This window comes from Pinus tabuliformis, chromosome 5_2 (genome assembly GCF_031772625.1).
Source record: "Pinus tabuliformis cultivar Carrire ecotype Pingquan chromosome 5_2, CPIR1, whole genome shotgun sequence".
NCBI classification, from domain to species: domain Eukaryota; kingdom Viridiplantae; phylum Streptophyta; class Pinopsida; order Pinales; family Pinaceae; genus Pinus; species Pinus tabuliformis.
Genome location: NC_142306.1, coordinates 817,682,748 through 817,709,342, shown reverse-complemented (window position 1 = coordinate 817,709,342; position 26,595 = coordinate 817,682,748). Strand labels below are relative to the sequence as shown.

Genomic DNA, 26,595 nt, shown 5'->3' with positions numbered 1-26,595 from the left:
GTCGCTTGGTGCCTTCCCTGATCCCCACTCAGTCCCATCTCTATATCACATGCCACCTACCCACTGATGGATGTACCATGGACATTTCACCCCCTTTATAGATTGAAACCACCTAATAGGGTCCTTGGTTAACCCCCTTATTGAGCTTGAAGACACCTATACATGTCAAAGCCCACTATGGAAAGGCATGCCACCATGAATTAGCCACTTGATTCCAAGATTTGTAAGCTTTTTTACTTCATTACTCTAATGATTTGTTGTATTGGAGGGCAAGGGGACACATTGGATCTTATTTAGGATTGCAATTGGATTTCCATTTTGGGGTTTGGTCTCCCTATACGGGGTCCACACCCTCCAGAGGGCCACATTGGCACTTGTAGGGTGAGCATTGAGAGCCATGGGCCTCCACCATAGCATTGAGAACCATGGGCCTCCACCATAGCATAGAGTACTTCATGGATCCCCAGCACCATTCAGGGATTGCTCGTGTTCCACCTTTTGGACGAGGATTATGCACCTGGATCACCATGTTCAGCCGACTCCACACATGTACCACACACTTGGAAGATGTTCTAGGGTCCAGATGAGGATGTGTCTCACTACAAGGGACAAAGGGATGGCTTATGTCATCATCCTAGCCCTTACAGATGTTTTACAAGCATTATTAATCCACTTGGAGACCCATGAGGATGTCATTGTGCCCCCACACCCACTTGGCAGCACCACATGTGACTTGCTTGGAAAACACGGGGCCAACCCCTTGTCCACTATTTTTGGAGCATTTTCGCTCAACTTGGCACATTTGGGCTCCATTATGCCTCCTCAATGGCCCAACAACTCATCATATTCATTATTTTTCCCTCTTGAGATGCTAACCTTTGTATTATTGAGCTATCTTGGTGGGATTGTCACCAAGTCGTGTCATTATTATGTATTATTTTATTATTTGCGGCTAAATTAGGCCAATTAGGCGAATCGAATCCCCTTTAGAGTTGTATAAATATGAGAGAGGCTCATTCTAACCTCTAATCATCACTTGGATTGGATTGGTATCTCTTGAGATATTTTTGCACTTTTTGCTGGGATAAACTTTTTGGAGTTTCTTGCTGCACTATGATGTTTGGATTTTCGCTATTGTCTTTGGAGATTCTTTCTAATGCAAAGTGGATGAATGGATATACTCTCTCTCTCATGTAAGTCAAATTTTTTATCTTATTCTTGTTATCTTACTTGCCAAATGCATGTGTATTGTTATCAATATTCTTGTATGGTTAATGTAATGTGAAATTCTTCTGGGACCTTGAATAGGTGATTTAATGCATGTGTTTCTTTTTTAGGGATTGGGTGAATGTTCCTAGAGGCACCTCTTAGGTTGAAAGACCTTGAAACTTCATCTCTTTAGAAAATTTGTAGTATAAATCCCTATTGACCTAGTTGTTTCACTTGGAGAGGCTAGCAAAGGTCAATTAGGGCTCCTTAGCTCACAAAAATTCTCGATCTATGTGTATCTTGACACCATTAAGCCCAAGCAATAAGGCACTGATCCTCGTATCTCTTTGGTGATGAAATTTACATCTATTTTCTTCACTTTTCCAAATTATAAGCCTAACAGTAAAGGGTCACCTAGGGCATCAAGTGAAATATTTTGTAGCCATCCCAACACCTTGAAAACTGGTCCACAACTGCGCTAGGGTCTTCTCAAGGGGTCCTCCAAATTTGAGCACAATTTTTCGATGGCATCCGGAGATATGGCAAGCCCTAGCTCGAGGATCATTTCTCTCCCCAAGTTGATTTCGGTTAGTGTCCTCATTTGGATCATTCCATCCAAATTTCAAAAGAAAATTTGTCCTTTGATCCTATTCTCTTTCCTAATTTGGTCAAGCCCCTCTTTGGTCAATCAACTCCATACCCTTGACCTAGTTTGGGTCCACTTGGGTTCTCTGTGATCCCACAACTTTATAACTCAAATTCCACAAGGATTATAAGAATCCAGTTCTCCATAAGAATCCTTAATCCTAGGAGGCCCCTTGTCAAGGCATATCCTCTAAACCTAGGCTCAAGTGTCCTCTTAGCCCTTCCTAGAGATCCTATCACCTCGTTTCTCAAGCAAGTTATTTAATTGAGTCTCTCTTGTGAATAGGCTTTAGGAATCACTCCTTATCCAATCATTGATCTATTCATCATTGTGATTCCCCTTCTATCGGGTCTCCTCCCATCGGTGAAAGTCCGTAAAGCACAGGGAACCTTAGCTAGGGTGACAGTGGGCTATCGCTCCATTGTTGCCCCTTAACCTAGTAGTTTCTCTATAGGATCCCCTCCTTGGACCCCTTCTAGTTTGAGCAGTAACAAGTACATTATAGAAAGATACATGACACAGCGCTCACTCCATCAAACATTATGTCCCCAGCACACATTCAAGATAAGAGGACCACGTAGAATACCCCCTCCTAGTGACATCACCATCATGCAAGATTATGAAGATGCTCCATTAAGAATATAACATGAAATAGCAAGCACCCATATGTCAAGAGAGTGATCCATCAAGCAAAGACACAAAAATCAAAAGAGTGATCCATCAAGAGACTTGTAAACATTGCTTGGAATTTAGAAAAAAAAAATCTCTATTACAGAAACATTAAAAATACACTTTCTATTTAATGCACACAGAAATACACACAACCGATCCCTGCCCTTGATTCAAACACACAAAAAATACAGAAGTTAGATGGAATAACCTCAGAATAAGTCAAAGAAGCAGTGCGCTTTTTCTTCCGGCTTGCAAAAATGATTGCTGAAACACCCTCACTGGAGTTTGTAGCCAAAGGCATTATTATGAATGAGATGAAGAATGAAGGGATGCTTGTTGCATCAGAAAAATTGTCAACAGCATCTACAAGGGGATCTGCAAATATGCCCGCTAAAATGGCACCTCCCAGGATCAGCATTATTGCCTTCAGATAAACTTTGTATGGATTATCAACTTCAGAAACTCCCTCCTCATTCTCATTCTGAAGAGCCTCAAGTTCCTCCTTTGTTTTCTGCAGTATTAGCATAAACATACAAATGGATAAATAAAAGCTTATCATAACAACCTTAAGCATGTTCCTAGAATAAATCAGGGATTCCATACCGATTGAAAATCAGATATAAATTTCCTTGAGTAGTTATTTGATTTTGAATGATCAACTGTGGAGGTTGCAATCCTAAGCCATGAACTCATTCCAACTTTGAACTCATCTAGGCTAAGCTTGTCATCTCCCGAGGAATCAAAGTCTGCCATTACTTTGTTAACGGCATCAGTTGTTGAAGAATCTGGATCTTGCAATTCAAGCCCATATAAAAGCCCACGTAATTCATGTTTTGTCAAATATCCATCATTGTCATCGTCAAGTTTTCCGAATACACTGCATTTAATGAGATTCAAACATGGTGGTTACAATGTGAAGATACCTAAAGTTTTGCATAGAGGTGGCTAAAAAAAATTCTGAGTATGACCTTTTAAGGACATCCTGATCAGGTTGGCCATCTTCCCTGAGGAGCTTTCCCCATCCTTTCGAATGCACATTTTTCATGATAGCTGATACCATATGTTTTTGCTTCACATATGCCACTCGTCTTTTCTGAATCCATGGTTGTAAAACCTGCAAATGCCACATACACGACAATTTAGAAGATACAACAATCTCCACCCTCAAAGGTACTTTGCTTCTTTTCATATACAAAGTCACCGGTTAACTAGTAACTATACAGATCCATACACCACCACAAACCAATGACCAGACAGATCCGTACACCACTATTCAAGTATATTGACTGAAGAATATTTAAAACAATACCTTGAAATCACTATCCAAAACTTAACAGATTCGATGATATGCATTGACTGGGTAATTGACATAGTAAACAGACCAAGCTGCTGTAATAATAACAGAAAATAAGAAACATTCAAACAACAATTGCATGCACATCCACACCAACCTACATACTGATCTTTATAATCCAATTGTAATCTTATGAAAGGTTTGTAAACATATTTTCCACCATACTTGAACTGAATTTCTTCATATGATACATCTTTCCAATTTTATCTGTGATAAACTGAAACTAGTAAAGATTCAATCTTTTATACTGCTACTCTAGGGAATTTTGCACAAGCATTGACTTCCGGAGAGCGGACCCTCTGGAAAGCATCATGCTTTCCTGTGTTGGTTGTGAACTTCACCAAAGGTGAACTTCTCATCATGACATTCAGGTTTAGTTTATCCAATTTTATCAACTAAATGCAAGAGAAGCCCCTGCCACTACTTTGACCAGGAGTGTAAGGTTCCCTTCTGATCCTTTAAAACCACAATGTACACATGCTTAAAGTAATAGACATCAATTTGATGTGGAATACATCGAACAAAGTGAAATATACATTCAATATGGGGAAGATAGCCAATTCCAATTAAGACCAAACTCATTGACAATATGACAGATATCATTTTGAATAACTAGCCAAAAGAGTATTCCCAGATTTTACTGCAGTATTCGTTGTTTGACATCGTCAGTTATTTGTTTTTTGTCTATCTGCACAGTGCCACGCATTTCATTTTCACACAGCACATTTGAATGGACCAGTTACATTTGATTTTTAAGAATTTGGCCATCCTTTCATCCCTTAGCATCATGAATTATTCAATGATTTGATTTGGAATGTTATAGCAAGGCTCAAACATACACGTTGAACTTGCTTGAATCGCTACACATTGTATTGCTAAATAAAAAAATTTAGTAAACTCTTCTATATCTTCAAACGCTTATTTAGAAAACCACATACAAATAATGTATGTCTTTTACATACATCTTTATCCCTTCTGCCCATGCGCAATTCAAATGGCATTTAAATTCTTAATGTTTGGCAAGGTCCTCATATTTATTTGAAATAGGCAACTTTTTCCCAGTTTAACACTAACACCCAAGCTTTTGAGCCACATAACAAGCATTTACAACCTATAAAGTAAATAATGTATCATTGAAACCCATATGTATTCTCACAACCACCAGTCTTCTTCTAGTTAGCGCAATGTTATTCAGGCCTCTTTTGTTGATAGGTGCGCTTCAAATTTGAAACACCCCATCCATAGACTTTATTGACTTAAGGCTCTTAGTAGGAACATAACTTTGCTATTTCATTTCTCCTCGATGTCCTTTAAACACTGCCATTTTTAAAGCTCCTTTCCAATCAAGTCTCGATCCTGCATGTTCAATCTTGCATGTCAATTTCTATGAGCACAGTTCAATGGCTTTGTCATGTCCTTAGTACTTGTTACCGCTCAAACTATCAGGGGGTCCTAGAGGGGCACTTGCTAGGTCAAGAGCAACAATGAAGTTAAAGCCCACTGTCACCATAGCTAAAGCTTCCTACTCTTTATGGACTTTCACCGATGGGAGGAGACCCAATATATAGAGAATCACTTACGAAGGATATATCAGGAAAAGATTATTTTCGCTCTTCTCAAAGCAGCCCCCCACGTCAAGGACTGGTGGGAAACCTACTGCGAGCAAAAGGATGAAAGTACGGGCTCACTGTTCTCAGCCGCACCCACTTGGAATTCATTCCGGGATGCCATTAAGGAGCAGTATTACCCTGTCAAAAGCTATGAGGACAAATACATAAACTGGACCACGCTGCGACAGGGAAGGAACCAAGATGTGTCAAAGTTCACCAACATTTTTCATACCCTTCGCACACAATTGGGTATCAAAGATTCTGAGTTGCATCTAGTACTCAAATACCGCGGCTACCTACACAGATACATCCAGGAAGAGATGGAGTCCCTGAACATCTCCTCGCTCAGCACAGCGTACCGATACACTATCAAAATCGAGCAAAAGTTCAAACAGAAGAAGCGAGACTTTGGATCTGCGAATCCGAAGACCAAAGGTCAAAGACAAGGCGGGGTGACCCAAGACAACCCGTCGAAGCCACAAGAAAAGAACAACACCACGAAGACGAAGGACACAGGAAAGTGGTGTGAGTTCCATAAGAGCCCCACTCGTAACACAAGTGAGTGTCGGACCAAGCAGTGACTAGTGGCCGAGTTGAAAAGCTTTAGAATCAGATGCATGTTCCGACCCTGAGTCAGAACCCGACAAGGGGAATGGCAAAGGGAAGTAGATCATTGATGCGGAGCCCAGCGCCACTATTTCCACCGCCAAGATCCAGAAGAATGAGCCCGAAGATCCAGGAGGGGGAGCGTCTTTTCCACTCATAGATGTGGGTGAAGGGTTCGTCGCTGCAATTCATTGTCGACAGTGGCAGCCAAAGGAAGCTCATTTCAGTAGAGGTCGTGAAACGGTTAGGCCTACCAACTACACCACACCCGTAGTCGTACAGTATCGGGTGGCTTCACCAAGGCCGAGTTCGCCAGCAGTGCCGCCTTCCCTATAGCATCAAGCCCTTCACAGACGAGGTATTATGTGTTGTTGCACCTCTAGATGTTTGTGATGTACTATTTGGCCAGCCATACTTGTGGAAGCGACATGCTGTGTATGACTCAAGGCCTCGCGCTGTCATTATTACTTTGGGTAATTCATTATACAAGATGGCGAAGGTAGCCCCACCTACCGCCACCTCTTTGATCTCTGCTAAGAAATGCAGCGAGATCATCTCCCAGACTAGGAAATTCATTTTCTGTCTAGTTCACTCCCAAAGTAAGGGGAAGATCGTAGCCACATCCATGACCCCCGCGAAGGGTTCCTCCACGCAGCAGCAGCAGCAAAGGGATACGGTCATGACAGAACACAGGAACAGCTTCTCACCCATAGGGGTACCACACAAGTTTTATGGGGGCAACAAAGTCTGTTGCATCTGCAGAAAGAACGTCTGACAAGAGCCCATCAAAAGCTCAGACCACTCTAACATGGTCCTTACAGCATTACCAAGGCTATGGGAAACAATGCTTTGGAGCACAGCATTCCTCCATTCCTTCACTTGCACCAAGTGTTCAATGTGGAACGCCCTCAACCATGCTTCCCACCATTACTAGACACATCAGAGATTGCAAAACAGCTCACCAAGGACCAAGCTCAGCAGATGGAGGAACTCAACGCAATGGGGACCATTGCTTCCTAAGGGGGAGGAATGATCCAGGTGCATGTTGGTGGCCACCCACCTATCCCACTTGGACCCCCACAACTGTCTCTAGCAGTTTTTCAGTTTCCTTATTTGTAGCACAATTTACTATTTTTAGCAATTTTTCGGGTCCTGAACTTCTAGAGCCATTTTGAGGCCCTAAACAACGTTTTTTGGGAAATCTGGGAACAACCTGGGTCCATGGACCGATGTTGCTCTTCCCAAAGTTATAGTTCTCGGATAGATCTTTCTAACGAGCTATTGTACGCGTCAAATGGAGATCGAGTGCCAAAGTTACGACCCCCGAAAGTTGATGTACCAATTTTACCCAAAACGAGACCCACAGTTTGGCGTTTCATCTTCTAGGGTTAGGTTTTTGGATGTTTACGGTTTTCCATTATTTCTCAACAATAAATAGGCCTTCAAGCCTCATTGTAACACAGTTCAGAGGCATGTAGCCACCACATCTCTTCTCAGAGATGAGCTACCATGGCCCTAGTTGGTTTATTTCCGTTTCTGTTTGTAAGCATATTTCAGTATTTTACATTAATGAAATGAAGTATTATTTCTACTACATCTCTGTGTTTATGGTTTTCTCTGTAATTTGTTGCGTTCCTGTTTAAATCCAGATCACATCGTTTGGCAAAACTTCCTTCTCTACCCATTCTGGCACTGCCTTAGTCTCGGAAGACTCTCCCTTACTCTTCTTCCTTCGACACTAAGTCGCATAATGACCCAACTCCCCACAGTGGAAGCACTTGACCTTGGAGAGATCTTTCTTCTTCCGCTTTTCCTACTTTCTGTCAGATGCTAGGGCAACATCTTCCTCCTCCTGCTTGACTTTGATCCCCTTGTCGCTGCTACCTGTCTTTGACTGTCATCTGATCTCTTCCTGGCAAAGAGCTGCCCACATCTCATCTCAAGGTGGGAGTTTCCCTCTGCGTAGTATACTCTGGACAAATACCTCCCAGTCTTCTGAGACGACATTTAGGGTTGTCCTCACCATAAACTCCTGATCCAGCATGGCTTCTATAGCAGTCAACTGATTTCGGATCTCGTTCAGTCCTCCGAGGAAGGTGTCGATCAGTTCTCCCTTCTTCATCTGATACGACCTCAACTAATTCTCAAATAACATTCTTCTCTGCACAAAAGTATGCTAATACAATTTCTTGAGGGCCTCCCACATCTCATATGTCGTTTCCTTCTCGGCAATGTGTGGTACTACATGGTCCTTGACCCCGTTAAGGATGATGCTCTTGGCCCTCGCCATTTCCTCCTCGTACTTGTCGTTATCATTGGGGTCGACTGGGATAGCTATAACCTTTAAGGTGAAGTTCTTGACACGATTTCTGTCAAGTACGGATAAGATTATGGCCTTCCAAACTGCAAAGTTCGACACGCCATCTAGTCTATCCTAGTCTCTTACTCCGTGTAGTGCCATGATGCTCTTCTACTTCCCCCCTGGAAGTTTTCTGTTTGACTCCTTCGAGTCTCTCTTTCCCGTCTGGAAGTTCTCTTCTGGACTCCCTCTGAGTCCCGATTTCCCTCCTCGAAATCCTTCTGTCGCTGTCGAGATGCCCCCTACTCTAATCATCTTGTGCAACCGCACCACTAATCCGGGTTCCTCAGCTAGAAACCCTCGGTAGCAACTCCCTCCTCTTGGCCTTGCTCTATCAGGTATTGTTCTGGCTACAATACCTCACCAGCTCCACTCTGCAATATTCCCACAGCCTTCTAAACCCCAGCAACCTGAAGGTGAGAGCTCCTAGGCTCTGCGCAATCCCGGCCTTCTCAACCAACTGTGTCGGCCCTCCCAACTTTTGTGTGGCTTTGCGTGAGGTTCCCTTTGCCTTCCTTAGCCTCTGCGCCGCCTCTTCCCGACTCACCCTTAATGACACAGGCACTGCATCACCCTTCCCTTGTTGCTCTCCTAGAAACAGCATTTGTCACCTTGGGATAGCTGTTTTCTGCGGCTATTGCTCCGCTCGACTGATGTCCTCAGTCTTCCTGTGATCTACAATCACACTTTGATACCATGTTGGAGTTTCTAAGTCTACTTAGTTAGAAACCCTCCGTGCACTTTATCTGATTTATTCCTACCTACTTGTTATGATACTTAACAAGTTATTTACAATGTAAATACTGAAAATAAACACTAGTGCATGCTCAACATATTACAAATCAACAACTGAAGGAAATAGAAACAATCACGCCATATGACACCATTATTTTTGGACCAATGTCCACGGAAAAACCCAATGTGGGAAAACTGACGCAGCTATCTGAGGGTTTTCTTATTAAGCAATATCAGAGTACAATCTGGGTGCCAAAACTGGCCTACCCAACAGAGAATTTCCTTGGCAATAATATCTCTCAGTTTGAGACAAATCTCCTGGCTGAAACCCCAGATAATCCTTTCGGCAACTCCTCAGCACCAATCTGCCTCAGAAACCCCAACGTTAGCTTTTTCTAAACTGCGTCAGCCCCTCTCTGCCTAGCGTTGGCCCTGCGTCACCTCGGATGGGTCTGCATCAGCCTTAGGAGGCCCTGCGTCAGCCTAGCTGGCCTCTATGAGGCTCTGCGCAGCTCCCGGTTGCCTCTGCGTGGCCCTGCGTGAGCCTTGGCTGGCTTTGCATCACTCTCCCCAGCTACTATGTTGCTCCCCCGACACTATCTCTGCCTCCTTGTCTCTCTATACTCAATGCCCCTCAGCTGCAACTCCCGATCACTAATTCTATGTCTCTTAGCAAACCCCGCTCTAGAGAATAGAATCACTGATCATCTGGTGTATCCTCCAGGTGACCCTCAAGCCCCCTCTTATACTCTTCCTGTTGACATATCAATGGTCGAGATTAAGTTCCTAATCAACGGCTAAGATTAGATCTGGCTTGATCCATGTCTTTTGGACCATTCGAACACAATTTCATATCAATGCACATTAATATTTTATTTTCCCTAGACTTAGGGACTCCATTAAAAATATTAATTATTTTAATATCTCCTTAATTGTTAATCTGCCCAAACCCTTTCTGAGTATTGGAGATCTCATGTGCCCCAACCTCTCCACCAAATTTCGTGGCTAGAGCACATCCGATGCTACCCCAAATCAACAGGTAATGAGATCATGATGCGTAAAGTATAGCAGTGAATACCCCCTTATAAGGTGGGGCAATTCACGCACACCAGGAGTTGGGACAATCATGGGTTCCTAAATGATAAAAGAGGCTCATCAAAGGCCATGTAGGAACTAGGGTGATGGCTATGGAATGGGGTAGAGCTCATGTCATGGTTTTTTTCCCACGTGCTAAATGCTTTTGTCCCGGCCATCTTTTGCATTTTGTGTTACAATTTCCTGTTGAATGTGGCTAATTATGCTTTTTCTTATTCTTTTAGTTGCATCAACCTTCGGGCATCATTCCAAGCCCGAGCCAAGATGTAGGGCAAAGGGGGAGGTGGCTGACCCTGTGTGGACCCAGTGGAGGAATGTGGACCCAGGAGGAGAGATGATTGGGGGTGTAGTGAGCGGAAGGAGAGTAATATATGTGAATCGAGGAGCGGGACCACGCAACCAAAATTAGGGTTTCCCATGTAGTACCATCCCTAAAACCAATAGGTCAATACAAGAAATCCCACAAGACTAGGATGCACGGTTAACATCCCAAAAGAGACTTAAGGGACAAAAGCATAGACCTAGACCACTCTTTCCGCCAAATCCCCCCATTAATCCATGCCCAAAGTTTCCATAATAAATAAACTAGAATACTCAATTACCAAATAAGAAGACATACCTTTAAGTTTGGGAGGCCCATTTTCAAACATATGATCATGATAGATGGGTGAGGAACCACATGGCTACCTCAGGTGGCGGAGAAATGGCACATTGAGCTAGTCGGTGGCTGCAAGGGGTCTGTTGGCCGCCGTCTGAGGACCATCATGGAAAAAAAAAATCTTAGGGATATCACCCACAAAATGGTGGGTCCTATACTTGCACAAACATTACCCCATTCTTGTCATTGTCAACAAAAGATATAAGACAAGAATGGGGATGTCTAGACTCTAGCTCCCAAACTATGTCATCATAATTATTCATTAGTACTATGCTTAGTTTTGGACTTTTGAGGCCATTTAGAGCCCATTTGTTGATGCATTTTGGTTCAAATATGTATTGCTCTCAGTGTTATTTTGATTATGTTGTTACTTCAGATGTTCCTACCTAGGGAACTATGTCAAGGCACCAAAGTATTTTAAAATAATTGATCTGGATTTAATTTATATCTTGTAGTAGGACAATAGGTTCTCAAAGATCAGTCAGTAGGATACTTTCAAACTAAAACAGACAACTATTTAGTATTCAAAGAAGATGGATGAAGATAGAGAAATATAAACAAGAAAGACTTCAAACATTAAACTAATGTCCTAATCACTCTATGAAGCATACGTACAAAAAAAAATTAGTAATACGACAATTTAGTTTACTATAATCATAAAAATTGCATTGCATACAATTCCACAAGAAAGAAGGTATGTTGCACACAAATTGGATCTCATATAAATCTTTTCGCTTATGAAGTTGTTGCAAATATTATAGAGGGAAAAAGTGATACTCAATTTTCAACTTTTAAAAATCAATCCATATAACTCAGACTAACATATAAAAGAAAATGGCTTTGATTTATCAGAAAAATGCTTTACACATAGCAAATGAACAGACTACAATTTGCTGGAAATATAATCTATTTGGATAGATTACAACTAACTATTTTCACCCACTTAATACAAAAATTTTCCTTCTCTCTCTAGAAAGCCCTTTCCTCGAGTCTCTTTCTATTTTTACACAAAAATATTACAACAGACATTAGTTGAGAAGGAAACTTTTAGGAACCAAATTGCGAAAAAAAAAAATAGCTCAATAGGTCCAACTATTTGTCTGCCAGATGGCCTTGGTTAGGTGTGTTTTGTTGATAAGAATCTAGAAGATTCATGGCACAAATTTGGTTAACTGATTCCAGTTCTCTCCAACTGGATAATTAAAATTTGTCATATTTCTAGAGGGAATATCCAACTTCGTATATTTATAATAACTTATAAGTGAGAACAGTTGAGAAAATATTTTTTACCCACCAAAGCAGATAAAAAACATTGATTAACTTATCAACCATTGTTTTCCCTTTTAAGATTCTAGACAAAATTGAAAACTTTCCAACCCTATTTCTTTCCCTCGGTAGTAATTCTCTAAATCATCCAATGATATCATATTTTCATTCTGCTCCCAGCAGGATGGAAAACAAATTTCTATCATATTATTGAATTTATTCATAAACATTTCAACATTCTTTTTCACCATTTTGTATTTGTCCTGAGCCTGTTGGACTAGAGCCCTCTTGGTTAAAACCTTAATGGTTTCCATTGAATTCTTAATGCATGTAATTGGTCCCATGTCATTACATTAAGATATTTGATAACTTTGTTGGCTATCTGTGGCATGTTGCCCAAATCATTTTGAATTTGTTGAATAGCCTCTTATGTATTACATACCAAATTTTACTCATCAACTATGAATCTGAAATAATTCCACATCCTAGTGATTTCAATGACAATTTATCCTCGCAAAATACACCTTGCTTCAGTTAAGGAACTAGTGCCTATTAAATGATTCTTCATCTACTCTTTCTCCTGTTGAAATTTTGTTTTTAAATCTTGGTCAGCTTGAATCGCTGCATTTATTCTGATATTTTTCTTTCAAAATATGAATTTCCACATTCTTGACTGTAATACTAATTACTCTTTTTAGATTTTCAATCTCCACCTCTCAAGCTTAATTCAGACATAATCTCGGCTAATTTTTCAAATGAATCTACAAGGGTTGTTTGTGCTAATGAAGACCCTGAACAGATGTTCCATTCTTTCCTTTGTCAAGACTTCAATTTGCTTTTCATAATTTTCCATCTTTCTGTTCATTTCACTCATTATTGCAAGCAACTGCTCCTTTTCCTGTTGCACAACCTGTAGCTCCGGTGTCTGTACATGCTCCAAATTGGGGATTTTTAATCTTTTTTTCAATGCTTGAATATCCAGGTCCTTTGATTTGATCAAGTCCCGTACTGAGGCTGCATACTTTGGATCTCCTCCCAACTTAATAAACCACTTCTCTAACTCATCTATTTTCTTTTGTTTAGTTCTTGTGCCAATTTTCTCTTGTTTGAGTTGATTGGTGACCTTTGAGACCATATTTTCCACCTTAGAGATATTTAACGCAGTGAGTGTGAGAATCATGAAGATCATTTCACCTATCTACCTGTGCAAATCCATTTGATCTACTAAATATATCTTTTTCCGATCAACTGTGAATTTTACACCTTTATAATCATTTGTTGTTTGAATAACCTGAGTTTTTGATTTTAGGATAGCCATGTTCAATTGCCCTTTTTCATAGTCTAAGGTTGATAATAGCCTTGTTTGAGATGAACTTGATCCTTGTGCCCAAAGCGGTGAATATGAATCATGCTTCATCTTCATGTTTTTATTCTTAAATTCAAAGAACTGATCAAATATATTTTCTTTCCTCCCTGAAGCTGAAGGCAACATTCTTGCTTGGTTTTCCTGACTTGTTGATGTTGATGGCAAAAGTTCCAACTAATGGTAGGCTCGCTTGATGTGGCCTCCTCTGCACTCTAAGCTGACATTTCTACTTCTACTTGCTTCCCTGTTTTTTGTCTTTTTCTTGATTGTTGATCATCCTCTGCTTCGGAAGTTGTTTGAAAACTTTGTGCACGAGTTATTTTCAAGTTTTTCTCATGCGGTCGAGGGGTTTCTAAAATAGGGGATTGATAAGGTTGATTTGCCTCTAAAGTTTGCTCTGTAATTCAATGTTGCTCAATTTCCCAAGTATCTCTATTGGCCAACTTTTTAATGTTGGCTTTTGTTACATGTATATAAGAAGTAGATGCTTGCTTGGTCCTTTTGTTTGATATGATCATATAAGGATCATATGGCCAGACTTCTCCTAGGGGAAAATTCATCACTTTCATCATTTCTTACACTTCTTGAAAAGCAGCCTTGGTGATAGCAATAAATGGACCTACTTCTTTCTTTAGCAAGAAAGTGGCCTGATGTTTCTTGAAAACAAAATGCAGCTGATATAAACTCAAGCTTTTTCTAATATATTCTAAACCAGAAATTCATATAGGAAGAAAAATTGAAAGATGATATGGAGGTAGTTCACAACCACATATTATAATTTCTGTATACTCCTTGAACAAGAACCAATCCCCAACTCTACTATACGAACGTGGTTGTAGAATTTTCTTTCTCTGTAAAAATCCTTTGAGGAAAATCTTCATATAATACTGAATAAACAACTAACATAAATTTGTGGATAAATTCAGAAAAAACTGTGTTTTGTGACTGTCCTATAACAGTGGAAATCTAATGGATGAAAGAATTTTGATCTCCATTTTGTCTTTTTCTTGATTGTTGATCTTCCTCTGCTTCGGAAGTTGTTTGAAAACTTTGTGCACGAGTTATTTTCAAGTTTTTCTCATGTGGTCGAGGAGTTTCTAAAATAGGGGATTGATAAGATTGATTTGCCTCTAAAGTTTGCTATGTAATTTGATGTTGCTCAATTTCCCAAGTATCTCTATTGGCCAACTTTTTAATGTGGGCTTTTGTTACATGTATATAAGGAGTAGATGCTTGCTTGGTCCTTTTGTTTGATATGATCATATAAGGATCATATGGCCAGACTTCTCCTAGGGGAAAATTCACAATTTTCATCATTTCTTCCACTTCTTGAAAAGCAGCCTTAGTGTTAGGCTTTAGCAATAAATGGACCTACTTCTTTCTTTGGCTAGAAAGTGGCCTGATGTTTCTTGAAAACAAAATGCAGCTGATATAAACTCAATCTTTGTCTAATACATTCTAAACCAAAAATTCATATAGGAAGAAAAATTGAAAGATGATATGGAGGTAGTTCACAACCATGTATTCTAAATTCTGTATACTCCTTGAACAAGAACCAATCCCCAACTCTACCATACAAACGTGGTTGTAGAATTTTCTTTCTCTGGAAAAATCCTTGGAGGAAAATCTTCATATAATACTGAATAAACAACTAACATAAATTTGTGGATAAATTCAGAAAAACCTGTGTTTTTGACTGTCCTATAACAGTGGAAATCTAATGGATGAAAGAATTTTGATCTCCATTTTCATCTTTAACTTGTAGGTATAAATTCAAGAATTTTACAACTTGGAAATAAAGAAACAATAGGCTAAGTAAGCTTGGTATTTGAAATATCTAGTTAGTTTGTACTAAGGCAATTGCAAATTTATGGCTTCATTTAGGTACTGACTGAAACGAAACCTGACAAAACGACTTTTTAACCAGGTGGAGGGAAGACAAGCCTAAGACTATCTCATCAATAGTTTGGGCATCATCATACCCAAACAAACAACAAACCATGGACACAATGTGTTTGGATAACTCAGGGAAAATACCGGAAAGGTACGGTGGTGGAATTTCAGGTATCGGTGCATCTAAGGGTAAAAATGACTATAATAAAGTTCTTCTTTCCTCTGTTGCTAATTTGTGGTAATTCAGGCTTAGATTCTTTTCATCCAGAGTTTGGTTTTCAATGGGCATAACTATTTTAAGCATTTCTTGAATAGACTGAGAGTTTATGGAAAACAGAATAACTCCATTCCTAGAAATGATAGCTTTTTTGCTCACAATGTAGTGCTCAGTGCACCAGGTTACAAATTCAAGGAAACAAAAGCTTTGGGGAATGGTAAATTGGGCCAAATACGAATCTCAGACCAATGAAATATCTTGAAGTTTTTTTGAAATGTCGAAAAGCTTTCTCTATTTATTCATAAAGGTCAAATTGACATCAGGTATCGAAGATGTCTCCCTCTCTATCAATTAATTCTTTGAAATTGACAGATCAAGAAGTCTCGGCAATTTCAAGGTTTGACTGTTTAATCCTCATACTGAAATAAACCAGGATAAAGACTGAGAATTACCCCAGAAAAGTAGTTGAACAGGGTTGATGGTGACTTGTAACAGTCACGAACTTGAATGCTTGTTTTGCTGGTGGTCCTTCAACTTGCTCTCATTTTTAAAAAATTGGCAAATGAAACAATAGTTTCTCCTTTTCGTTTTGAAAACCAATCAATTAATTTTTTAATGCATGGTGTCTTTTAGACAAGTGAAAATTTGTTTTCTGCTTTGTATTACCACACAATGCTGACATCATGCCTACACGGATCCCACATAGATTGACACTTAGCTGCCATGTACCCTAGAATCCTAACCTATATGACTGTCAACCATGCCATGTTGATTTTTGGGTCCACTCTTTTATTCTTACTGTCACATCATGCCACCAGAATAGTTTCATGGGGGGCAGGGTTGTTTTGATAGTTTATGGGGCCCCCAAAATGTCTATTCTTGCGCCACGTAACTCTGCTTTGTATCACCACACAATGCTGACATCATGCCTACGTGGATCCCACGTAGATTGACACTTAGCTGCCGCGTACCCTAGAATCCTAACCTATATGACCTGTCAACCATCACATGTTGATTGTTAGGTCCACTCTTTTATTCTTATTGTCACATCATGCCACCAGAATAGTTTCAGGGGAGCAGGGTTGTTTTGATAGATTATGGGGCCCCAAAATGGCTATCCTTGCGCCACACAACCCTGGCAATATACCACTTGGGTTTTATTTTGGACCCCCCATCCCCCTCCACTGAGGAATGAAATTATTTACAGTCATTGATCTGCATCACTTACGATGCATGACACAAAGTTGGCAATGTTTTATTTTGTTGTGGAAAGCACCAAAGCACACCAAACTTTAAAATTTCACAACTTTACTTCAAAGAAATAGAACTCTCGGGTATAATAAAACTCAAAAATAAAATTGGTGCACACTAAGAAAACTCAAAAATGGTTCTATGCTACAACAAGTTATACGGACTCTTGCTCTATTTATGACAAACTTTGCATCTTTTATAAATGGTTTGAAACTTTGAATTCATATGGATGCATAAGCATATATATGTTTCTTTTCAAAATTTGAATATTTTATGTATTTTTTGGTTGAGTAGTTTTTGGGTCTAGTCTTTTCCCAATTCGAGTTCAGTTCACATTTTTGGGGTTGATGAATTCAATGACTAGTTTGGTTCTCCGATCGTTGACTACAACAATACACTCATTAAGAGCTCAACAATTCACTTGCAGGAATTGAATCTAGGTGGGGAGGATAACACTCCCAACCACTCGAGTTAGACACATCTGACCCGAGATTTCCTAACAAACCCCTAGGCACTTCCCCTCATTTCAAGGATGGTACCCAAGGTAAACAAAATTCATCAACGCTCAACCCCAGACCAACATGTCACTAGCGAGAATAGAACCGCATGGGGAGGATAACAATCATTCCTCCCAACTAGCCAAGCTAGGTCCAATTAACAAAGATGCTTGTAGCTACTAATAACATCTTTAAATTAAAATCATATATGAACATTTTTCTAAAAATATTTTCAGTTTAGATATTAGAAAAAGAAGAAAAAAAATGGACCACAAATTTGGATTCAAAGATTAATCAATTACTTCATAAGCTAACAAGATTAATTTGAAAAAAGAGTGTTGAAAATTATCAAGAAACCACTAATCAATGTAAGATAAGGGTGTAGAAAAATTATTAGGAAACTAGTAATGTTGATATTGGATTACCTGATATATACAATATGATAGTAAGCATATAATTGCAGCAATACATCCTACCAAAACCCCTATTCGTTTAGCCGAAGTTGAGTCAATAGCTTGAGGGATCTCTACAATAATAAAAGGTATGAGTGACACCACCATAATTTGCGCCGCCTTAGTAGTTGTTCTATCCGTAGTAATACCTGAACCTGCAAAAATAAAACCAAACTTAAACACCAATGACTGATGACTTTCTTTTATTTTTCTATTTTAACTATTTTTGTATTCCAAACCATTACATGACATCGCTTGAATGAGAAATATTAAGATTTGAAATTACCTTTTACAAATTTTGTAAGCAATGATATACTCCATCATAACTTAAATTCTAATAGAATTGAGATTTTTTTTTTTTTTTTTGAAAAATACTTCTTATACTACAAAAAAATATTTACAAAAAGCAATACCAGAAGTGGAAGGATATATACAATGATCATCATAAACTCTTCCTCAAAGCTACTAGCACTGAAATGAAATCAAAATACTCTGATGGATTCAAAGAGTGAACATTCTTGATCAACAAAGCACCCCATAGCTAAGAGCTAATGGCATAACTCATCCCTCCAAATAGAAAAAAAGGCAGACAAAGAGCTAGTTTCCCGATCAAAAACAAGCTAACATTGATTTTACAAGGGAGAAATATAGTGAAGATTTGCAGGTAGTTCCATATCCCAAAGAATGTAGTACGATCCAAGAAGCAATTATCTCCAAACAAGGAAAAATGCCAATGATTCTGGCCATAAAACAACATTAAACACTAATTAGGAAGACAACTCCAACAATAATTGCCAAACTGAAACTTCGAGAAAATATGCTTCACAAACTCCAAGAAATGGAAAACAAGACAAAAGCCATCAAAGGGTCCAACCTTGGCTAGCATTGCCTTGGATGGAAGCCTACTAACCAAGAAAACACTTTCATCGTATAACAAAGCCAAACCAGCCAAACACTATCAAGTCTTTGCACCCATATATCTTGTAGATATTTGGACACCATACCTGCATTAAGCACTAGAGATAATGAGTGCCTTGAATAAAGCATCAAGTGCAGTTTTAGGAGGCATACTAAAGAAGCAACCAACCAAGAATCTGACCTCAATCCCTCCAAAACAACCTAGGCATCCAATATTCATTTTAAACAACTTAAGACTATAGAATAAGGCCTTTCAACTCAATATTCAAAAGTTGATCAAGGGGAAGACCATATCCTTAAGTAAGAGAACACCACTCCTTCCAAGGGGGAAGACAAAATCCACATATCATCCCTGAAAAAAATACCCTTCCTAATTAGCCCATGGGCTTTTGATAACAAGGCAACTTCACAACTCAAGAACATTGAACCCTCCAACTCCAAATAGAATGACAAGCTAAAACCCATCATGTTATTGACCTCCCAATGCCAATAGCTTGTGAAGATGACTATATGCTACTTCTTGAGATAGGGCAGCATTGGGAGGTACTGTCACATGCCCTTGGTGCTACGCTTGTGAGACAGAATCATCCACAAAGGGTGAGTGTGTGGGCTTTGCACACAAGTTAGGGGTTTCGGACCCAAAGTGAGTGGGCTTTGAACCTAAGTTGCTGGAAACAGCTACCTCCAACCCCAAAACGCTGTTTTTCCGTTTCAGATCCGATCCGCAAACGAAACACCGGAAAAACATTTTTTTGCCATTTTTTTTCTGGAAACAGTAAGTTTTTTCCACAGCGGTTTTCAAGGTGTTTTTGTCGAAAAAACTTGCCATTTAAAAAAAATGAAAACATTTTACGAAATTTTGAAACATATTTAAAAAAATTTAAAATGTTTTTCGAAAATCATGAAATTTTTTTCTAAAATCGTGAAACGTTTTTGATGGAAAAAAGCATTTTCTGCAGAATGGCCACATTTGCCCACCGGGAACCGTTGAATTGGTTTGTTTCAACTTAAAACTATGCTCATTTACCCTTTACGTTAACCTAAAACTTAAAAGTGGAGTGAAGCATTATCGTTTATCATTTCATTTGCATTTGGACGCTGCAGAGACTTGTCGCCGCCATGAGAAAGGGTTACATTTGCCATTTGCCGTTGAGAGTTGCATTTGCCAGTTGAGAGTCGAGACTTATGGCCGCGGAGAGTTGCTGCCTGTTGCTGCCATTATCGTGAAGCGTTATCGTGGAAGTTGCCGAGAGTGTTGATCGCCGCTGTGGTTTGGGTTTGAGACTTTTAAAATTTACGGGTGTTCAACTGTTTTCATCGCCAGACATCGAGAGGTCAGTGAACTTCATTGTTTTAAGTTTACTGTTTTAAAATGTGTTAATACTAAATAGGTTCTACCTGCTTGCCTTTCCATCACTAGTCATAAGGCCACCTCATCATATGGACAGTACCCATAAGAATAGTTGTATGCACTTAAGAATGCAATTAAACTATAGACAAGATCACTTAAAGTCCACAAGAAGGAAAAAACATAATAAAACCATTTAGCTATCAACCTTAACAACAAATGCATTTCGACAATTCCATTAAAAATAGATGGCTAATCATAGGATTAAATATTTTAAAATTTGAACTGTACCATAATACCATTCTATAATGAAGAATAATAAAGGCAAGAGGAACTTGAGCAATCAATTACAATAGCAGATCTGAATTTTTACCAACATCTTCTCATTTCTTCACACTTTATAGGGTTTTATGCATCTGTTGAAACTTGAATTCTATACAGTGAAACAGAAATACATACACAACAAAGAAGGCTAAAATTTAATGCTAAATATTTGTTAATGTTAAACTATGTTAAAAAAACTGATGATCAAATCCATAAAGGAGAAAGTTGTTGCAGTTGTAAGCTAATCCCAGAAAGTAACTTGATCATGTTTGTAGCTGGAATACAGAGAACCCAACACTTGATCAATGTTTAAAATCTTTATAAACTTTAGAAAATTACCCAAACCACTTAACTAACCTTTGACACCAACTAGCAAACTTGGTTGTTCACTTGGTTTGGGTTATATTTATGAGAATTGACACCCATCTTCCTCATTATAGGGTTTGTGATGTCCATGTTCACTAGGTTTTGGTTTGCTGTTCAGTCTTACTAGGGTTTTCTTGGGATCTAAAGACTGGGATACATATTTTAATTTTTTTAAATTTTAAGTTTGTAAATTGTAACTTGTTTTGAACTTTTGAAATACATATATGATATTTGTCAATTTTCTTTTTCAGTTTCATTTACAACATCATCATCATCATTCATGGCAACTTCAAGTTCAGCGATTCATGAGGGAGGAAGTGGCACATGAAATTGAATCAACCCCTAAAGTTGATCCAAAGTCACCACTTTGAAAATATGTAACTACTGTTGGGAAGATCCAAGGAGGTGGATCATTGGCATGGGGTTGCAGTGAGTGTAAAAAGGAGTATAAGGGATCATACGCACGGGTTAAAGCACATTTGCTTGGATTAAGAGGCAAAGGGGTTCGAATATGCAGTGGCCCACCTAAAGAGAATGGGACAGATGGAAATGGTTTAAGGCAGGCAAAACTTGCAAAATATCAGAGAGAAGAAGGCGAGGCAAATGCTAAAGCAAATGAAGCAAATCCTACCTCCCATTTAAAACACCCAACAAGGTTGGGAGCATCTTCATCAAAGCCTCCACTTCATTCTCATGGAATTTTTTGTTCAAAGCGGTCAAATTTGGGACCACTTGAAAAGAGTTTTAATAATGATGCTTGAGAGATAGAAGATGTAGTTATAGCCCAATGCATTTATGCAAATGGTCTTCCCTTTAACCTTGTGTGATCTCCTTGCTGGGCAAAGATGGTTAAAACAGTGAATAAAGCCCCAAGAGGGTACAAGAGCCCTGGATATGAGAAGGTACGCACCACATTGTTGAGTGCTGAAAAGTTAGATTTGGAGGCTAAATTAGGCCCCATTCGTGATTCATGGCTCATTTCAGGGGTGTCCATCATTTCTGATGGATGGAAAGATCAAAGAAATAGGCCTTTGATCAATGTGATTGCTCGGAGCCCACACGGGGCAATGTTTTTTAAGGTAGTGGATTGTGAGGGGCAGATGAAAGATTCTCAATTCATTGCTAACAGCTTGATTGAAGCAATTGAACTGGTGGGGCCTGAAAATTTTGTTCAGGTAATGGCAATGCAACAGTGTGTAGAGCAGCGGGCCTAATTATTGAAGGCAAATAACAGCACATCTTTTGGACCCCTTGTAATGTACATTCATTGAACCTCATGTTGAGCAAGATGGGGAAGCAAATTGAATGGATTCGAGTTATTTTTGAAGAGGCAAAAGAAATTCAAACCTTTATCACAAACCACCACATGTCCCAAGGCATCTACAAGGAATTTGCTAAGTTGGAGCTCCTTAAGGTACCTATACTTTAAAGTTTATTAAATATTTCATAAATTCTAATTTCTGACTCTAAATTCAAATATCTAAATTGGATTCTCAAATGTCATGATTCGTGAATCATAATAGTTATTCAATCAAATTATGATTTTTAATTTGTTGAAATTTGAAACATTAGCAATTTGGCACCTATAGGTTGCCAAGACTCTAATTGCTTCTCACATCATAATAGTCTTAACAAGGCTTATGTAGGGGAAAGATGCATTACAATCAATGGAATCAATGGAATCAATCCCAATCTGATAGAGCACAAGCAATGAAACAGTTGGTTGTTGATGATAAATGGTGGCATAGGGTGGAGTACCTCTTGGCATTTACTAAGCCAATTGTGTATTTGCTCCGTATGTTTGACACAGATATGCCTAATTTGGGAGAGGTGTATGAGGGCATTGATTCCATGATAGAGAAGATAAGGTTGGGTATAAATGCCAAGGAGAATGACCCGGATGAATTCTTTTACAAAAAAGTAAAAGATATATTGACCAAAAGGTGGAACAAGATGACCACCCCATTGCACCTTTTAGCCTACGCAGTGAATCCAAAATATTATGTTGCAGAGTTGCTACGTGATCCAAAAAGAACCGCACCAAACAAAGACCCAAAAATCACAGAAGGATTTAAAAATGCTTTTAGAAAGCTTTTTGTAGATCCTGAAATTGGGCTTCGGATTCGCGCACAGTTTTCTCATTTTGTAGGATCAGAGAGTTGGGGTTGTGATATTGAGTGTATGCGAGACAAGACCAGATTAAGTCCAATTGAGTGGTGGAACTTCTATGGTGGGACACTTCCACATATCCAAAAATTGGCCATCAAGATCTTGTCACAGGTCGCTAGTTCCTCTTCAGTAGAAAGGAATTGGAGTACATACGGCTTCATCCATTTAGTGAGGCAAAACAGATTGGGATCTAAGAAGGCTGAGGAACTAGTGTATGTTCATTCAAACCTTCTCCCTCTGTCACACAAGAGAGATGAATACAAATTTGGGCCCACCAAATTATGGGACATTGAACCAGAGTTGACTGACTTGGATATGACATTGAATGCCATGTCTCATATGAATTTGTTTGATGCGGAGTCACCAATAAGTGGATCTTCAAGTGGACATGGCAGCGATGTTCCCAGTCCCACTTTTAGAGAGGATGTGGAACCTTATAGTGGCATGAATGAAGACATATTTGATGATATGTAAATGTAATTTATGATGGTGTTTTAACTTTTAAACTTTTGAACAACCATATGAATTATGAATAATGATAGTAGACTGCCAGTCACAGTTCATTTTGTACTTTGTACTATGTAGTAATTAGTATGCATTGGTAATTTTGGTAATGATGGTGTTCGTATAACTTGTCATGTTGATAACTTGATGTTTGAAATTTGAAACAAAAACTTGAATCATGAATGTTATCATAATCGTTAATGATGATGACAATGTTTATGTTGAATTGATGATGAATCATGGTAGATCATAGATGATAATTGATTATGTATTTTTAGTCTTTATATCTAATCTAGATTCTAAAATATGAATGGTAATATGAAATTTTTATTTTATATATATATATATATATATATATATATATATATATATATATATTATTTATTTATTTATTATGTGTCGTTTCCTGCCGTATCATATCTAGATTTTTTGAAAATTTGTCGTATCCGTTTCAAACCCTGTATCTGTATCCGTTCCCGTATCCATTTCAATGCAACTTAAGCTTTGAACCCAAAGAAATTCAAATTTAATGTTGAGGTTGTGTTGGAGGGTTCTTGAAGGACATGGGCCTTCCTAAGAGACCTAAGGACAGGTCTAAATAAAGTAGCCAATGGAGAGGCTAGAAAAAAAGAAGCATAAGGATTAATCTTTTTATGAGAGGCTAAAAGTGATCTTGTCGTGGGCAGCAAAACGGGTCATAGGAGAGAGGAAGTTTGGAGCATGGTTGGTTGAGTTTAAAGTTTGTGGACATACCAATGTTTGAGGCGGTCGTTGGGATAGAAGAGAAGTCCGTTTAGACCTGTGTGTGATCTGGTCAAAGGAAAGATAGCGACAGACCCTAAGGGAAGCTTCGAACAGGAGACCGTTGGTGCATCTAAGTGGTTTGAGTGCCTAATTTAGCATTCGTTGGCCTAAAAGGAAAGTTTTAGGCTAAAGGGTATCTAGACAAGGCTAAAACAAGCCGAAAGAAGGCTAGCGACATGCCTGATTAGTGTTGGTAGGGGGACTAAATAGGTCTTAGGGTATAGATTGATGTGTCAGGGGGGCTTAGGCCTAGGAGGGCTAAGGGAGGCTTGTTAGGGCAGGTTGTATCCCAAAACAAGCTAACCAAGGGATAGCAAAAGGGCCAAAGCTAAAAGGAAGAAGGCTAAGTGTGCTAAGGACTGGCAAAAGGCTAAAGGAGAAAGCCAAGGAACTAAGGGCGCAGACCAAGGTTACAAGGAGGTTGGTTGAGGGCTACAACAAGGTCAAAACAACCTGCCAAGTAAGCATATTAGTGTTTGTTACAACTGTGTAATTTGGGTGTTGTGGATATCTTATTTGGGCAAGAAAGGCTTAGAGGACAAAGCCTCGGCCCTAGGTATTTGGTCAAAAGGATTTGACTTTGTATTTGGCATTTTAGTAGGATATAAAGGGCCATTATCCTTGGTACGGAAGCCCTGTGAGTTTTCTTATTAATGGAATTGTAAGAAACAAGTTTTAGGCATAAATGTTGTGTATAATACAGTGATTTGATTGTTGGTGTAATTTTTGTTGTGCAAAAGTTTGAAGTTAAGCACTTTCAGTGTGTTTATGTTTTCTAGCTAGATCATAGACCAAACCTAGGGTGCATGGAATTCTAACACTCCTAAAGATGACTATGTTAGGTCCCTATACTACTAGTGTAACCCATAGTTTTAAAACTCCGACTTCGACTCCGACTCGGCCAAGGGTCGACTCCGCCTCCGACTCCGACTCCGACTCCGTATCGACTCGACCGGCTCGATTTCAATGACTCGGTCGTTGTAAAAAATACATTAAATATTTATTTTTTATAAAAACACATACTTTTAAAGATTTTCATTCATGTTTCCAAACACACAGCATTAGAATATAGATAGAAGACAACATATGATCAAAGTAGGCTCATGAATATATCCATTATATCAAAATGGCACCCAGTGCATTGTCCAATACATACACGATGATGATATAGAGATCAAAACAAAAACACATAACCAAGGAGGCTATAAATGGCCTCTACAACAAAAGTCTGTGACCAGTACTACTTGCTAGTGGCTACTGCTAGAGTTGCCAACATCATTTGGCTCAGTGTTACTTGGGAGCAAGAGCGAAAGTGGGGAGCGAGAGCGAAAGTGGGGAGCGAGAGCGAAAACGGGAGCGGGAGCGACATTTTCAGAAGCTCCTGGTTTGGGAGCGAATCCCAGAGGAGTTCGACAACCAATGTCACTAACATCAAGGTACATAGAGGGATTGGTGCTCTTGATTAAATACGAGTTCCATACCCTAACACATGACAAAATTCAATGGAAACATTGCAGTCCTTCAATCCTGAAATCCTGAAAAACTGATAAGTCTGCTGGATTTTGAATGAAATCTAAAATGCTACTTTCTCCATATGAAATCCAATGAGGCTGAAACCACTCTCAAACATCTTGAGTCATTTCATGGTAATGTTAAAAATTTAAGTAAAAGGATGAAAATGAAGATTAAGGAGAATGTCACTTTTACTTTAAGAATTTAACATTACCATGAAATTTGAATAGCATATCAATAGTACAGAGCATTTGAGTGTGTTAAATAGGGTTTGGGAGGGGAAATGGACCCCAAATAACATTTAACTAATTCATAAAACACATTGGAGTCCAAAACAATCAGCAAACACCTTAAAAAATCATTAAAAATTTGTTAAATCGTTGTTTTACTAGGTTAAGGGCCGCTGTTTGTGACTCGGCCGAGTCAGTATGGAAACAGCCGAGTTGGCCGAGTCATGGCTAACTCGGCCAAACGAACCGTTTCTTCTACCGAGTCACTTCTGAGGGCAACGAAACGGATCAACTCGGCTGTTTCGGTTTCGAAACGGCCGAATTTTAAAACTATGGTGTAACCCCTTATTGTTATTAGTACAACCCCTTATTATATTGTTGTGTCCATGTAGTCCCCATATTGTTATTATTGTGCCCCATAGAAGCCCACTATTGTTATTATTGTGCCCTTACATTATTATTGTTATGTCGGCTCTGATTATATTATGACCCCTTAGACTCCTATATATAGAAAGGGCGTCTTGTCATTTGTAT

The 26,595-nt window shown here is 39.0% G+C and overlaps 1 protein-coding gene across 2 annotated transcripts in view; it reads right to left on the bottom strand.

Moving 5' to 3' along the window:
* LOC149161813 (sodium/calcium exchanger NCL1-like) overlaps nucleotides 1–26,595 on the bottom strand; it is a 146,762-nt gene that overhangs the window by 33,288 nt on the left and 86,879 nt on the right. The window contains exons 3-6 of one of the 2 annotated variants that reach the window (XM_089437056.1): nucleotides 17,860–18,041; nucleotides 3,496–3,641; nucleotides 3,172–3,404; nucleotides 2,736–3,034 (exon numbers count right to left, since the gene is read on the bottom strand). In XM_089437056.1, the coding sequence (XP_089293182.1) occupies nucleotides 2,736–3,034; nucleotides 3,172–3,404; nucleotides 3,496–3,641; nucleotides 17,860–18,041 (860 nt within the window). Of the gene's footprint in view, nucleotides 1–2,735; nucleotides 3,039–3,130; nucleotides 3,405–3,495; nucleotides 3,642–17,859; nucleotides 18,042–26,595 lie in introns of both variants that reach the window. The other variant, XM_089437055.1, reaches the window with a different exon arrangement.